At 32.3% G+C, this 17,722-nt stretch overlaps 1 protein-coding gene across 3 annotated transcripts in view; it reads right to left on the reverse strand.

Moving 5' to 3' along the window:
• Positions 1-348: 348 nt before the first annotated feature.
• LOC145277510 (retinoic acid receptor RXR-alpha-B-like) overlaps positions 349-17,722 on the reverse strand; it is an 88,884-nt gene continuing 71,510 nt past the window's right edge. For all 3 annotated transcript variants that reach the window (XM_080128932.1, XM_080128933.1, XM_080128934.1), the window contains exons 4-7: positions 14,777-14,887; positions 8,427-8,511; positions 4,559-4,746; positions 349-902 (exon numbers count right to left, since the gene is read on the reverse strand). In XM_080128932.1, coding sequence (XP_079985058.1) covers positions 667-902; positions 4,559-4,746; positions 8,427-8,511; positions 14,777-14,887 — 620 coding nt within the window. In that variant the 3' untranslated portion in view covers positions 349-666. The remainder of the gene's footprint in view (positions 903-4,558; positions 4,747-8,426; positions 8,512-14,776; positions 14,888-17,722) is intronic.

Consider the following 17,722-nt stretch of genomic DNA (forward strand, 5'->3'; position numbering starts at 1 on the left):
GGAGTAAATATAGTTCTTGCCCATATTAAAAAAACAAAAATAAAGAAAACTCTGTATGATGAAATGAAAATATTACATTCAAAAAATCAATTCTTTTATTTTTAAATAAGAAAATCAAATTTTGCAAATAACCAAAGAGCAGGTATCTTATTCACCATTTTGAAAATAATTAAAAACATTTAAAACTTGGGAGATTTATGTTGCAATGCCTATAAATTCCCATTAATCACTTAAAAATGATTTTTTTTTTTTTATGTAAGGAGAATTCTGTACAACTGTATATCGGATACTAATTTAAAAACTGAATGCAGAAAACACCATGAGAAATAAAATAAAAGAAGAAAAAAATAACATTTCATTTTGTGGCTTTTATTTTTGCCTTTGTAATTTTTTTACAATTTATTTTTTCAGTGAATTTTAACACGAAATACAACAAACAGATATATTAAATGATAATCCAGTGGCGACTAATGATAACAGATCACAGTAGACAAAATGTGTACAAATTTCATCAACTTTTCTTGCGATCGGTTTTCAGTTTCAGCTGAATATTCAGTCCAGGTTTGTTTTTTTAGTGTTTTGTGATAAAAAAAAAAAAAATTTTTTTATGTATATAATAATAATAAAAAAATTCAAGACCCTGCCGTAACTAGACATTGTTTGAGATCAACTGATCATTTGTGTGACAAGTTCATTTAATTGAGAACAGCCATCTAACGTCAACGACATAAATCGTTCAGCTGCTTTGGCACTGAGGGTACGAAGTGCAGGCAATCGTAGAAGCATTTTGCCGTATCGTTGGAGATCATTGGGAAATTTCTGGGCAACATAACGACGAAGGGAATCCAAAATTTGAGTCTGCATGTTAGCGACCTTCTGTTTGTCTTGGACTCCAGAGGCATCTGCAATGTGAAAGAAACACAGGCATTAGTATGATAAGAAAATAAATAAATATATAAATATATATATATATATATATATATATATATATATATATATACACACACACACATATATATACAGAGTGTCCCAAAAGAAGCTGATGGTTTAAAAAAAAAAAAAATAAAAAAAAATAACTTTCTTAATTTTTTATATTTTTCTTTTATTTTTTCAGATCATCTAAAGTAACCCTTCCAAGGTGATCATGAGTCGTTACACTACTGAGGAGCGAATATTTATCGTAGAGTCGTATTTTTGGTTGAATGAGTCAATATCAGAAACTGAAAGAGAATTTCGACGAAACTTCAACACAATGCAATAAAAGCTATGATGGCTCGATTTCATGAGCAAGGGTCTGTATGTGACCTCCCTAAATCTGGTAGACCCCGTACAGCAAGAAGTGATGAGAATCGTCAAAAATTAGCAGAGAGTGTGGCCAAGGATCCATCAATATCAGTAAGAAGGAGATCAAGTCAAATTGGGGTCTCTTGATCATCTCTTCACACAATGCTTCATGAAGAGGGCAAATTTCCATATAAAATTCAATTGGTGCAAGATCTTCAGCCAATGACAATGGCCAATGCTATGCAGAAAGCACAAGAGTGTGAAAATGAAAATGGTGGACATTTGAGTAACATCATTTTTCATAACTAAAATTAGACCTTGTGAAAAACATACCCTAGATTAAGTTGTGTAAATAAAATTAGAATAAGTAGACTATGATATCTTACTATATCTCAAAACATCACGGAGAGGTTCATCTACCTACATATGAAAATTGATAAGCATAACTTAAATATTGAGGAAGTTAATCAAATTTAAAATCCGTCAACTTCTTTTGGGACACCCTTCTTTTGGGATTTCTGTGGAAATATATTTTCTTATAATATATACCAATCCTTATTTAAGAAGCTCAATGTAATTACAGAACAATATACAGAATAAATGACAAAAGACTATATTCCAAAATTCATGATGTTGACAATTTTATAATTTATTCCTTTAATTCAGTTGACACTGTAAATTGTAAATGTCAACTGAATTAAAGGAATAAATTATAAGATGGTCAACATCATGAACTTTGGAATATAGTCTTTTGTCATTTATTCACTATTATATATATATATATATATATATATATATATATATATTTAAAAGAGTGTAGCCATCAACAATTGTGGGTTTTTTTAAAGGTTTTCATCATATTTTTATTTTAAAATATTTTAAAATAAAAATATGATGAAAACCTTAAAAAAAAACCCACAATTGTTGATGGCTACACTCTTTTAAATATACATTTTTTCTCTCGTTGGAACTACACAACCATCACTTTAAATATATATATATATATGTGGACAAAACAGTAAAAAAGGGTTGATTGCTGTTGAAGAGTTATATGCTATATTTATTACTCAAATTTACGTATTCTATGATGTTGATTTTATCCTTTCTTCAGCAAAAATGCAGGTAATTAGGAAAAACAAACAAAATTCAAGAGAATTTAAGTAGAATCTTTTGCTATTAAAGTTATAATATTCTTAAGGCGGATTGTTAGAATGTTATAACAAGTTAAGAGAACCATCAGATTATGTTATTTTTTCATTATTTTTCTTTTATCGCAAAATATCAGAATATTTGAATTTCATTTTAAGACGTATAGTTAATTTTATTAATAAACTAGTTTTTTTTTTGTTTTTTTTTACATAAGAGTTACCACTTATCAAGGCCAGGAGGCCACTCGAGGATAAGGGTTAACGAGTGTACAGTAGTCAATGGGACAATATTGTAATAACTGGTAGCAGTGGAAATTTGGTAAATTGGATTACTTAAGGGGACGGCTCACGAAGAATTTGTTTACATTGGACTTGAAGACGACCAAATTCTGGTCAGCTGGAAAGCAGGAAAACAAAAGAGAGTTCCACAGGTGTGCAGTTCTAAGAAAAAAGCTTTGTTCATGGAATCTATGTTTAGGTTTAGGCACAGATAAAGTGTGGGGGGAATTATTGATAGTGTTTTCAGCTAGATGAGTGTTTTTCATGAAAGATTGGTGAGGGGGTCCATAGATTGGAGCTCAGATGGGCACCTGCCATGAAAATAACAATAAAGCAGAGACAGGTTTGCAACATCTCTTTTGTGGGAAAGAGATTGCAGGGAAGAGAAAAGGGCATCCCCAACTAGGTTACAAAATCTATTTTGAATTGTCAAGACAGGATAAAGTCTTTCTAGCAGCTCCTGTCCAGATGTGGTAACAGTACTCCATCCTTGGATGTACCTGGCTTTTATATAGGTAGAGAATTGCATAATCAGGTAGATATCTACTGGAGCGGTAGAAGGATCCCACCATTTTTCCAGTCACCTTGGCAACGGATTTGATGTACGTGTTCCATTTCAGATCAGGAGTAAAGGTCAAGCCCAGAAGCTTGTAAAAACATGGAGCCTCCCCAACACAAGAGCCATTCATTTCAATTGATGCCAGATGGGGACCAGAGCATTGATGATGTAAAGATAGAAGCTTGGTTTTAGATGCATTAAAAGTAACCAGTCACCTCTTTCCCATTGCACCACGTGCTCAAGATCAGAGGAGAGAGAATCAGAGAGAACTTGGTCACTTACGACCTTTGATGTGCTGCCATAGATGGTAGTGTCGTCAACATAAATGTCTACGAATGATCTTAGGATGTGATTTGGAATTGGAGGATCATTGATGTAAATCAGAGAGAGCGAGTTGGACCCCTGAGGGACTTCAGCATTAATACTGTGAGCTTCCGATTTCTGCCCATCAACCACTATTCTTATGAACCTATCAGAGAGAAATGGTTTAATAATTGAGAAAACATTTCCAGCTATACTGTAACTGGAGATTTTGTGAAGTAGACCTTTATGCCATACTCTATCAAAGGCCTTTGATATGTCAAGAGTAATTATCCTAGAAAGGAAGCCTCCATCGAGAGATTTGCTAATTCTAGGAGATATAACCATTAGCATATCTGCTGTAGATCTAGGAGAATGGAAACCATATTGCATGTCACTAGAAAGGTTATTTTTGCTGAGGTAGTTGACTACTTCTCTATTTAACACAGATTCCAGCAACTTACTCATGACACACAGGAAACTTATTGGTCTGTACTGAGAGAGAGATGACCGATCACCTGAATTCTTAAAGACAGGGCATACTTATGAGACTTATACAGAAAACAAAAAAGTTTTAGCTGTAAGGAAGACAAGTCATTTTTATATTCTTCAAATAAAAAAAAAAAACATGTTACTCCCCTTTGTCAATTTTGAGCTTTTGATCATATTCAAAAATGTTTATGGATTACCAGTCATCCAGGCAGGACTATATCGTTAAAAAAAAATATAATGGAGTACGTTATTATAGTGTCAATAACATGGTACAATAATAACAAATGAAAATTTGCTAGTCAGAATCAACGTTTGATAGCTCAGTTTAAATTCTATTTGGGTCTAACTATAAAATTGTCATAAATAAACTTTACATGTTAAGGATTTTTTCAGAAGACCATTACGATTGAAGACCATACTTGTTTTGTTATTTTTATATATAATGTGTGCGTGTGTGTTACTCTTTGCAAAATAATGACATTCTTTTACTTCTTACCTGGATACGTGAGGACAAGGGCATTGAGGATACAAAATTCGGAATGGTCAAGTTGAATACTTCGCAAACGGAGACAAAACTCAAGTGAAGCATTAATCAATTCATTACCCAACCCAACGTTGGTGTCAAAGTTTGTAGGCACCAATAATCCATTTGCAAATTTTATCACATTTTCAAGGCCCATTGATCTGCGTAAAAAAAAAAAAAAAAATACACATGCAAATAAACAAAAATAGCATCAACTAGGATTGTATAATCCAAAGCTTATAAATTCTATCCAGTGTTTGTCTAGCTCTTAACTTGACTTAAAAAAACAAATCCAATTCAAAAAATTCTAAATATTTTTCAGATCAATAAAACAAATGTTACTTTTCGAAATGTATTTCAAGGAATTACATAATTTGCTTTTTAGAACAATTCATTTTAAAATGGGTTCATTCGGAATTTTTTTTACCTTATCGATATCAGATTAATCACTATCATTGCTGATCGGACAATCTTTATTTTCCAATGTGAAAGATAATATACATACGAACCTGAAATACGATAGCGAATAATCTATTAAATTAAGTACATTAACTATATTAAAACAAATTCGTTAAACATTACTAAACTATTTTGGTTAGATGAAAGCTTTGAACTTAAAGTCACAATCTGAGGCTAGGGTTAATCTGAAAAATGTACCTAAGCCTATTAATAACCTGGAACAAATTGTTTTAATAACTTTTAAAACTAATTCAGGTTGTTATTATTAAATTTATTTCATTAAGTTTATAAATAAATATAACAAAGTTAAATAGAAAATTGTTTGACTTAGTTTTTATCTGTTAACTTCAAAAATTCAGTTGTAATAAATATAATTACAGAAATACTGATTTTATTATTTGAAAAATGTGAAAAAAAATGTTTAAATTGCTAATTTGTAATCTAAAAAGAAATAAAAATGCTGTTATATTTTAAATCCATATATAAAATAAACACTAATTTTATTTTCATAATGGTTGGTTCGTTGGTTGTTCGGTTTATTGGCCTATCAATAGCTGCATGGTCATTTAAGGCCAAATAAGTGTGTTTTTTTTTTTTTTTTATTGAAGTTTGTCTTAGTATTTTCCAGTATATCGAGGTAAGTTTGGAAGCAGTTTTGTAAAGGATTTGGGTTGAAAATTTTTTGTTTTTTTATATATAAGGTAGATTTACATTTTAGAGTAATTTCAAATAATTTAGAATTTTTTTTCATTTATATTTTCAAAGAGATCTTTAATGTCGTTAGTGCTGTAATGTTTTTGTCGTAAGGGAGCTAGGTCAATGCAGTTTTATTAGAAAATGTTTAACTGTTTAGTTTTCTTAGCAAGGTATGCATTCAGGTGTGTTTTCTCCTTTTAATAGGAATAAATGAGTGATATTTGTCTGCCCTGTTCTTATTCTTGTAATGGCCACCTTCTTTCCGGTTTAGTTTGGATTTGGGACTCCATTCTCCAAGTATATTTTCATAATAGAAAAAATTAAAAATTTTGTAAAATATATTTTACCACAAAAATCAGAAGACAATTTTTTGGTTTTACTCAAGTATGTTTTTAAGATGAACAATTTGTTTTAAAAATTTATTAAAATAAATTATTTCAAGTTATTTTATTAAGAAAACAGAAAAACAAATTACTATTTGCCAACCTTTGTAAGATTGGGTACATTTTTTTTTATTAACACTGGCTTCAAATTGCTGACGTACATTCAGACGTCATAGGTAGGTTTGAAATTTCTATATAACCATTAGTTTTTATTATTATTAACTAGTTGTATCGACCCAATGTTGACTGCTAGTTGTTGTTGCAATGGTGTTCACACAGGTTGGGTTGAGCATACACCACATCACGAATCATGCACAGTGGTCTTGAGCAAGGTTGCACAAGATGGCTACCCAAACATGATTCCATTGTTAAAGACTGACTACCCGTGGAGGAGGCTTTGACAATGACTACTTCCTGTGCATCTTGCATTGCTAACAAGCTGATCGTATCCAAACTCCATCAATATCTTAATTTTAAGTCTCTGACATTTGTCCTGTTGCAGCAACGTCTTCGATGGTTTGAGCATACAGCTCATTGCACAGAGGGAGAGCTAATCAAATAATATCACCCTCCCTACCTTCGTGATTGTGTGGCGCAAGAGAGTCTGAATAGTTGAGGACAGCAAACATCAAGGAAGACTTGCCAGCCCAGTAAATGGTGTTTTTACTTACTTTTTTTTCCCAAAAATATTCTTTTTATAGTTCAACAGATTGCATCCATATAAAAATAATTCTGGTCCAGTCAAAGTATTTTGTGGAAGGAATTAAATTGAATTACATTTTGTTGTCTTAACAATATGCTGCAATGATCAACAAGACAAACTAAATTCAAATTTTGCTTTTTAGGAAAAGAACTAGTGATGTAAAATCGAGAAAGGGACTGACTTTACTTTATATATTAGATCAAATAACCTAATATTGACTCTTAGACAAGTATTAGTAACAAAGTTTGACAAAAGATTTCATTTGTCAAAGCAATTTTCATTTGTGGGTCATCTAGTGGTAAGACAATATATATTGTAAACAATTTATTATAAACTATCTGCACCCATGATGTCCTGGTGTTACCTGGGAAAAATTGAGGAAATCAAGAATTGCAACTCTCAGAAGCAAATTGACTGTAAAGACTCTTTTCATCCAAAATGCTAAGCATTTATCCACATAAAAAACATACATATATGCATTGTAAAAAAATATATACATATGCATTATAAAAAAATGTGTATATATATATATATATATATATATATATATATATATAACCTCCTCAGTGATATGCAATATGGTTTTCATTCTTCTAGATCTACAGATGTGCTAATGGTTATATCTCCTAGAATTAGCAAATCTCTCGACGGAGGCTTCCTTTCTAGGGTAATTACTCTTGACATATCAAAGGCCATTGATAAGGTATGGCATAAAGGTTTACTTCACAAAATCTCCAGCTACAGTATAGCTGAAAATGTTTTCTCTCTGATAGGTTCATAAGAATAGTGGTTGATGGGTATATGCATAATATACATATATGTGTACATGTAATATAAATATATATGCATTGTAATATATATATATATATATATATATATATATATATATACATACATACACATTGTAAAAATATATAGATGCACTGTAATATATATATATATATATATATATATATATATACACACACATTGTAAAAAATATATAGATGTATTGTATCAATAAAAGGTGAATCTGCATAATTCATTCCACCTTTATATCTTAATTTTTTTCAGTTTATTTTGATTCATTACACCTCTGCATTACATTGCCTTCTATAAATTACCTTTACATAAAAACTAGTCTGGATGCCCGGTGTTGCCCGGGTGTTAGGCTGTGTATGTTGAGCAAAAAAAAAAAAAGAGTGGTAGTAGGTAGGCTCGAACCCATACCATGGAGGACAAAAAGAATGTGAAAAAAAAAATTTCTTTGCTGTTGCGTCCATTGCCAAACTGGAAGTGACAAAGATTTAAATTAAGGCTAGTCAATCAAAAACAGGGGACGACTTTCGGAAATATCGGCAAACAAAAGCGACCCCTCCCTGTAGAAAAGTGCCCAGTGGAGGATGAAGGAATTAATGTTTTTAGCTAATTTTTTGATATTTGTCGTCCAAAGGGTTGAACTTCAAAACGATATCAATCTTGTGAAAATCGGTCGCCTCTGTCAAAAGTTTTAGATATACAAACATACATACATCCATACATTTAAACAGACAGGTGAGATTTATATTACAGATAATTTTGTTCTTCATCTCACATTGACCAAAACCCACATAATACATACCTGTATGATAACCGAAGAACACTCAGTTCCATAAACGAAGATTTCAACAATGAAGTTTGGTCCACAACGTTCAATTCTTGAAACCCTGTCAAACAAATAAACACATGAGTTTACTTATCTTTGTTAAAATTAAAAAAAAAAAAGATTTGTCATGAATCTTAGCAAGTAAGCAGCCATTTTGAATATCTGAGAATCTTATTTTGCACACGACTTAAATCGCCAACCAATCATAAAGGACTTTATTTTACATGTTTGTAAACAAGGTTAATTCACTTAGCAGTGAATCAATTGAAACAAAATTCTTCTAGCGCCACCTAATAACTAAAAATTAATATAAACCTTTTAATTAATACAATACGTTCAAAAGAATATTTGGTGGTTATTTAGAATTACACTTGATTAAAATAAACGAAAATACACAAAACTCGTTATGAAGTACATACTTGTCACAAAACTAAGATGTCATATTCCAAAAATCATGTAAATTGATCAAGTAGTTTGTTTTTTTAAGAAAATAAAAATTTACGATTTTTAGCAATTTTAATACTAAAAGCTGATTTTGATCTCAGTAGTTCTAATTGAGTTGTCTCACCTTTATTTATGCTGGATCAAAAAACATGGCCAACCAAAAATCCGAGTCTCTCTGAGTCATAAAATTTTATTTTTTTAGTTACAAACAAAAAAAAAACTTTATGAATTTATATGATTTTTGGAATATGACATCTTTGTTCCATGGCAAGTACATATGTCAAAGATTTTTCTATATTTTTTTTTTGGGGGGGGGGAAATAAGTAATTCTAAATAAGCACTGAATATTCAATCAATTTAAAAATTGTCAAAGAAGCATGAGGAATCATTTCAACCAATCAGATGGGACCTTACTGCAGTCTCTCTTCCATCAGTGATTAAGCTTGTGCAGTATGCAACTTTTATATTCATTAAGACAATTCACCTTTTTAATTTTTAGTTAACATTTTTTTTTTGTTAATACAAAATGTCTGCCCAATAATCATCAAAATCATTTTATTTATTTTTTTGAAGATTTGGATTCTTTAAATTACTGTTCTCATCTTTAGTGTATTTTCACGTTTCGGTTAATGTAACCCCAGACCTTCATCAGGTGTATCTTGTCAAACTCTAGAACGTGCATGAAACTCTTCATTTAATCTAAGAGAATAGCAGGCTACTTGTTCCATCAGCCATGAATGGGTAGGAGTCTTAAGTAATGCACAATTATATTCTTAGTATCGTCTGCATTTAGGATTAAACCATCAACCTCTAACTGAATTTTAGTTAGTACTTTATCTATTACACCGAGATACATGCAAGTTATATCAATTGAAAAGTTGTGGAAAATAACACTAAAAATGAGAACATAATTCTGTTTTCATATCTTTTTTTAGCTCAGGAATTTTATTGTAATGAAAAACTTCCAAAAATTTTGCAGGCAATTGTTTTTAATTCATTCTTAAGAGAAGAATTAAGTAAAAGAGAGAGGGATCGTAATAAGCGAAAAAGTGAGATAATCACCAGTTTCACATGTTGGCATGTGTTGAACGTGAGAGACTATAAACCAAAGAATGAGGAAAAGAGAGAAATATTTAAAATTTATGTCTTTGTTTAGGAGATTGTAGATAGGATTGAGTGAATATCTCACTATATATATATATATATATATATATATAGTGAATAAATTACAAAAAAACTTTCGTAGCGCAAAATCAATCAATTATTATATCAATCAGTGAATCTATTATGCCCTTAACTCATCGGAAGAAATAGCAACAATCAATCCGTCAAAAGGAAATAAAGTGCGATTTGACATGATTAAAATCCGAAAATTGGAAGAGAAGCTGCTTATACCTTTTAATATGTTTCCATTGCGCCATTTTTTGAGTTTCTTAAATAAGGATTGGTATATATTATAAGAAAATATATTTCTAAGAAATATATATATATATATATATATATATATTTCAACAGGGGACTCATTCATATGTAATATATTGATGTTGGCATTCTATAGATGTTCAGTGTAAATGAAGATGCTGATATTGTAGTTTTTTTGTTAAAACTGCTGCAAAAGTGTTTATCTAAACTAGTAGGGACGCCCAGTGTGGCCTGGTTGTAAATTGCACTTGAATATATTTTAATTCTTGCAGATTTCGTATATATTACTATAATGTTCTATCGATTTTTATATATATTATAAAGTTCCGATTTCAAAAATAAAAAAATATATCCATATGATTTTGGTACATCAACCTGAATTGAAAGCAAAACTTATGAAAAAAATATATGTATAACTTGAGTTCCTTAAGCTATAATCAAAACCAAAACTTAAGAATTCTTGATAAAATTATGTTAACAAAAAATGACTTCAGTGCTATCAGCTATAATCAAAACCGAAACCAAAACTTAATTCTTGGTAAAATTATTCATTACATACATGAAAGTCCATAACAAGTAAATGACAGTCACTCAGATGTAAGTGTGACACACAAAAGAAATAACACACACGCTATCTTATTAATATATAGATTATTATTATAATTATTATTTTTATTATTACTATTATTTTCAGCATACTAAGCATTCTATTTGCCCTATTTATATTATAGTACATCCATTTATGTATATTTATATCTATTTATACATCTTTCGCTTCATATCTTTACTTGTTCACTCACTTTATTTTATGTATGGATTAGGATTAGTATATTTGTTTGATAATATGAGTAAATAGCAAGGTAGGTTATCTCAATATTCCGTAAGAATCTTCCCCTTAGTGATACAAGCAGAAAGTGAAAGATTGTTTCAGCAATCTGACCCACTAATGCACCTAAGAAGCTGATGGGCTAACTAAAACTCAATAGAATGTGCATATATAAAAATGCAATACAACCACAACTCGTCACATAAGCCTGACGAATCCTAGCATGGATGAAATGCAGAATATTCTGTGTAGCTTAATTGCTATATATATTTTATAACTTATTACCTAGCTCTACCTATGTATTGAGCACTGTTGAAGTAAATACTTCAAGTTTACGCAAAAAATTATACTTTCGTATGTTAATTTGTGATTAAATGAAGTAATCATATATATATATATAAAGGGTGACCCCAAAAAAACAAAAGAGGCCATCTAGAACATATGCTGTAGAACGGAGAAAAAAAGAAAAAAAGGCCAAAGACCCTAGTGTTTTGATGTGATGCTTTGAATATAATAAACTAGTTATGACCAAAGTTTCATTTTATTCAGACAAAACACTAAGAAACGGGGCTTAATTAGAGCTGGGTCTCGTTTTTTATTTTTTATGGGTCACCCGGTATATATATATATATATATGTGTGTCTGTATATGATTATATGTGTGTATGTATATATATGTTGTGTGTTAAAAAAAACGAATCATCATCATCATGTTGTGTGTAAATGTGTGTATGTATATGTAATAACTTCAAGGTTGATTGTTCGCTTGATTTGCTTCAAGTATCATTTGTATTTATGTGTGTGTGTGTGCATATATATGTATGTGTGTATATCTATGTACATTTATGTATATGTATATGTATGCTGATATGGATACACATGCATAGATTTAAGTGTAGGCTTTATGGTACTTGTGCACAATTTAAACAGACGTAGCTAACTGGTCGCTCGGCTTTGTTCGAAATGTCAACTGCCGGCTTTCGCAGAGTGTCGCTGACTATTAAAGTGTAACAACGCTACTCAAAGAAAATACTGAGGAAAACATTTGAATGTGATAGGATCACCAGATAAAGAAATACAATGGGAATAAAGGAGGAAACAAAGACTTGCCGTGACAATTTCTTTTTTATTCGTGTAACAATTTCTTTTTTGAGTAGGAAGGGTGGACAAGCAAGTTTTTTTTTTTTTTTTTTTTTTTGCAGCCATTTTTTTTTTGTCAACCAGGATTGATAAGAAAAACATTTTTTGTTTTCCATATTTGTTGGGTGTTTTTGAAAAGGCACTTTTTTTTATGTTTTTCATGCATTTTTTTTTTTTTTTTAAATTTTTTCTTTATTTTTTTGTAACTAATGTAAGGTAACTTGTTTTCATGAACAATTTTTTTTCTGTGAGGTGTAGCTGGGCAGCCATTTTTTTTTTTTTTTTAATTAAATTAAAGCAGTCGGATGTTTCCTTTGGATTGGGTGGACTTTTCCACAGTTACATTTTTTCTTAATCATTTTATTTGGCAATATGAAATGACATCTTCCGGCGTCTGCAACTCTAAAGTGGATATAAGGTTGTTAGGAACAGCCATTTGAGGGTGTGTTGTTTTTAAGCAATAAATTGTAAAAAAAGAATACAACTTGCTTTTTCTTTTGTTTTTCCCAGTAAGAAAAAAAAAAAAAATTATATATTTATTGCATAAAAATGAAACAGAAATTGTTACAGTGGGTTGTTATTTCTTTTTTGTTTCAATGTTTTTTTTTTCTGTTGATTTTGTTATATTTGGTTGTTTCTTTCAGTGTTGTTTTGAGTAGCATTTTATAATCAGTGACACTTAGCAAATGCCGGCGATTGATGTCGTGTTCTGGGCAAGGCCGATTGGACGTTGAGTTGCGTCCGGTTCAAGTTGAGCACAAGAACCAGCTTTACTATTAGACGCGTTAAAATACTTAATATTATTTTTATTATTATTTATGTATGTATATATATATATATATGTGCGTGTGTTTCTGTGATGTATATTTCTGTATGTGTATGGCATATACATGTTGATATGTATGTATTTGTGCAACCTCACATGCTCATGTAAATTTCCAGATTTTTTTCAACGTCTCATTTTGATTTTGATACTTCTTTGTTAACAAGAGCGGAGGACCGCTTGAAATAGAAAAAAGTAAAATATTATACAAAAAAAAAAAAAAAAAATCATTTTCATGCTTCAAAAACCTCCTCATAACCTTGAAATCAATATATATATTATAGAAGTCACTCCAGACAAGGCATGAAGCCACTTGATGTAAGGAGCTAAAAAAAAAAAAACTACTTAAAAGGTAAAAAAAATTGCCAACGATAAGTATTAGATGGAATACATTCTGAGTCAGGAAACAGCAATTCTTTCCACTTTGTCAGAAACATTGCTCATGAAATACAAGGACTAAAGAATATATATATATATATATATATATATATACACCATTTCATATATACAGGGTAGAAAGATAAAATTATCGCCCTAAAAAAAACAACACTACAGCTTTATTTTTAAACTTATTGAAAAAAATCAATTCAGGTAACTTGATTATGTAGTAGAACTGACATCTATTCAATGTAGCCGTCTTCAGCCTCAATCACCGCCTCGATACAGGTCTGGAACTGGGAGCATGCCTTTTCTACAAGCGCCGGCAGGAGTTTAGCAGATGGCATTGATTAAGCTGGCTTTGATGTTGTAGGAGGTCATGTTGATAATGTTCTCAATGTATGACCAAACAAAGTAGTCCAGAGGGTTCAGGTCGGGGGGGGGGGCAGTGAGAGAAGAGTACAAAGTTCTAGCACTGCTTCTGAAGCCAAGCCTGGATCTCTTTGGACTTGTGGGTTGGCGCTGAGTCCTGCTACTACATTCAGGGTCTGCCAGCAGCCACCTGCATCAGAGGATCACCACACTCTTCAATACATTCAGATACCCTCTGGTGTTGACTTTCAAGTTGACTTTGAAGGTGTGAGGTGGCATGATGTGGCCCTCACTTGAAACCACACCAAAGACCATAACCGTCGCCAGAAACTTTGTTTTCATCACCCTGGACACATCCGTTATTCGTGGCAATCCAGCGATGCATTTTGAGGGTACTGGCAATGGTTCTGTTGTCATAACTTAGATTGATAGAGAGCATGAGTTTTACAGTGGTGCATCTCCGATCTCACTTGTTGAACATTGTGTCACTTTCAGACATGACAGAAGGCTCCTGTCATTCTTGGGATTTGTACACAACTGACCAATTAGTAACAAAAAAAAAAAAAAAGTAAACTGGTTTTCATTAAATGGAAATGGAATGATGTCTTTTCTAGGGCGACAATTTTATCTTTCCACCAGATACACACACACACACATTAATATATATATATATATATACACATATTAATATACGCACACACACACACACTAATAAACTAATACTTCAACAGTGTTCACAACATGAAAAGAGTTTAGTAATAGAAGTATAAAAATATACTGATGGCAAGTAAGCTACACAGAAACGTTTATAATTCATTCCCCAAAGAAATCATCAGGTTAAATGCCAGGGAATGAAACACAAATGTTCTTGCCATAAGTCTATTTCTATACTTTTATACTATAGATATATATCTATACTTACCTGGTACCTTTTTGGCCCAATCAATGATGTATTTCAATTCCAAATAACTGCACTGAAGTAATTCATTTCCCGTTATGTTATTTAAAACCATCGTTGAACCACCTAGGATTTCTGAAAGATTTAAAATTTGTTTTTTTTAATTAGGATAAAAAACATGAAACTGCAAACTCATCTTCATGACACACCATAAGTTTATAAAAAAATAAAATTAGGTGATTTGGAAATACCAGGCGCTGTATGTAGGAAGACATTGATACCTTCCCGCAAGAATTGCAAAAACCTAACATCTCATCTGATGAAGATATACATGCGACTGGGTAACGCTTGTGAATTTTATATTTCTATGAAACTTCCTCCTTTGGAAGAGGCCTGTTCAATTTGCCTAGTGTGAACACTGCTTGGGTACGACATTTTGAGATAACGAATGGTTATTCATGAAATCAAGTTGCTAGTTCCACCCTTAAGATTGTTATTTCAGAGAACAAATTTACATCAAACTATGCTAAATGATTCCTGCAAACTTTGGCAATATACGGAGCAGAATGTTAGGTCTTGAAGAAAGTCGACAAGAGGAAAATTGCTGCTTTTGAATTGTGGTGCTATTGTAGACTTCTTTGGTCAGAACAAATGGTCTAACAAAAGATCTGCTCTTTGGTACAACAACTGGCAAAAGAGGACATGGAGGACAAAAAACAAGAATGTCAGACAACGTGACGGACATTAGCATGGCTGAGTTGCTCAGAATTGAGCAGAAAAGGCCAATAAGTCTCCTGTGCGTCATGAGTAAGTTGCTGGAATCTGTGTTAAATTCAGAAGTAATCAACCATCTCAACAAAAATAACCTTCTTAGTGACACTCAATATGGTTTCCGTTCTGCTAGATCTACAGCAGATGTGCTTACAGTTATATCTCATAGGATTAGCAAATCTCTCGACGGAGGCAACCTTTCTAGGGCAATTGCTCTTGACATATCAAAGGCCTTTGATAGGGTATGGCATAAAGGTTTACTTCATAAGATCTCTAGCTATGGTATAGCTGGAAATGTCTTCTCAATTATTAAATCATTTCTTTCTGATAGGTTCATAAGAGTAGTAGTTGATGGGCAAAAATCAGAAGCCCACAGTATTAATGCCGGTGTCCCTCAGGGGTCCATCCTGGGCCCAACTCTTTTCCTGATCTACATTAATGATCTTCCAAATCACATCCTTACATCATTTGTAGACATTTATGCTGACGACACTACCATTTATGGTAGTACATCTAAGACAGTAAACGACCAAGTTCTCTCCAATTCTCTCTCCTCTGATCTTGAGCACGTAGTACAATGGGGAAAGGAGTGGCTGGTTACTTTTAATGCATCTAAAACCAAGCTCCTCTCTTTACATCATCAACATTCTGATCCACATCTGGCATCAATTGAAATGAATGGCTCTCGTCTTCAGGAGGCCTCAAGTTTTGACAAGCTTCTGGGATTGACCATTACTCCTGATCTTAAATGGAACACGTACATCAAATCTGTTGCCAAGGCCGCTGGAAAAATGGTGGGATCTTTCTATCGATCCAGTAGATATCTCACTGCTGATGCAATTCTCTATCTATATAAGAGCCAGGTACGTCCAAGGATGGAATACTGTTGCCACATCTGGGCAGGAGCTGCTAGAAAGGACTTGGCCTGCCTTGATAGAGTTCAAAATAGACTTCGTAGCCTCGTAGGAGATGTCCTTTTCTCTTCCTTGCAACCTCTATCTCACAGAAGAGATGTTGCGAGTTTGTCTCTTATGTATCGTTATTTTCATGGAAAATGTTCGACTGAGCTTCAATCTATGGTCCCCCCTCGCAAAACTTTCACAAGAAACACTTGTCTAGCTGTAAACACTATCAATAATTCCCCCCACTCTTTATCTGTGCCTAAACCTAAACGTAGATTCCATGAACAAAGCTTTTTTATTAGAACTGCACGCCTGTGGAATTGTCTTCCGTTTTCCTGCTTTCCGGCTGACTACAATATGTTTGTCTTCAAGTCTAACGTAAATAAGTTCTTGATGAGCCGTTCCATATAAGTTATCAAATTTAACAAATTTTCATTACTAATGATTATTATATTGTCCAATTTCTACTGTACACTCTTTAACCCTTATCCTTCAGTTGCCTCTTTGACCTTGATAATGAGTTGATACCTATGAAAAAAAAAAAAAAAAGAAAAAGTCCAATGTGAACAAGTTCTAATTGAATCGTCCCCCTAAGTAATCCAAGTTTCAAAATTCCCACTGTTTACTATGCTAAAATCACAATGACTAATGTATACCTATTAACCCTTATCCTTGAGTGGCCTCTGGGCCTTGATAAGTGGTGACACCCTTGTAAAAAAAAAAAAAAAAAAAAAAAAAAGAACTGGAGTCAATGGTGATGATTCATGAAGAGTGCCATAGTTGGTCAGTAATGACCATTCCGAGAAAGAAAGAGAAAGAGAGAAATGAAAAGAATGTTAAATAAAATGATAATTTCAAGAAACACCCATGACGACGTTGGATAATTGTGTCATAAAACATTACTGTTACTACTGTCGTCTTCCTCTACCTCTCCATCAGAGAGAGAAAGAGATACCATTGGAAAAATAGTTGGAATCATTCTACCATTCCAACTGTCTATTCGTCGGAACGACGAAGACCATCTAATCATCCTGGAGGGGTGATGGATGACACATACTGAATTATGAAGCAAAGATTGCACAATCTCTAACCACTTCTGTTCTGAGTCGGCACTGCTTAATTCCAGTGCCAAGGAGAAGTCCTGGATGACTGAAAACAATGCCGAGATAAACGTAGAGCACATACAGCATTTGGTATTCTCGAATTGTCACGATTTTAGTATTAACCAGACTCAATGATGCTTAACTTTGGTGATCTAATGGTAGCTAATGTGTTGATGTGATTATACTGTATCTAC

This window comes from Euprymna scolopes, chromosome 6 (genome assembly GCF_053919585.1).
Source record: "Euprymna scolopes isolate OS-2025 chromosome 6, ASM5391958v1, whole genome shotgun sequence".
In the NCBI taxonomy this organism is placed as follows: Eukaryota; Metazoa; Mollusca; class Cephalopoda; order Sepiida; family Sepiolidae; genus Euprymna; species Euprymna scolopes.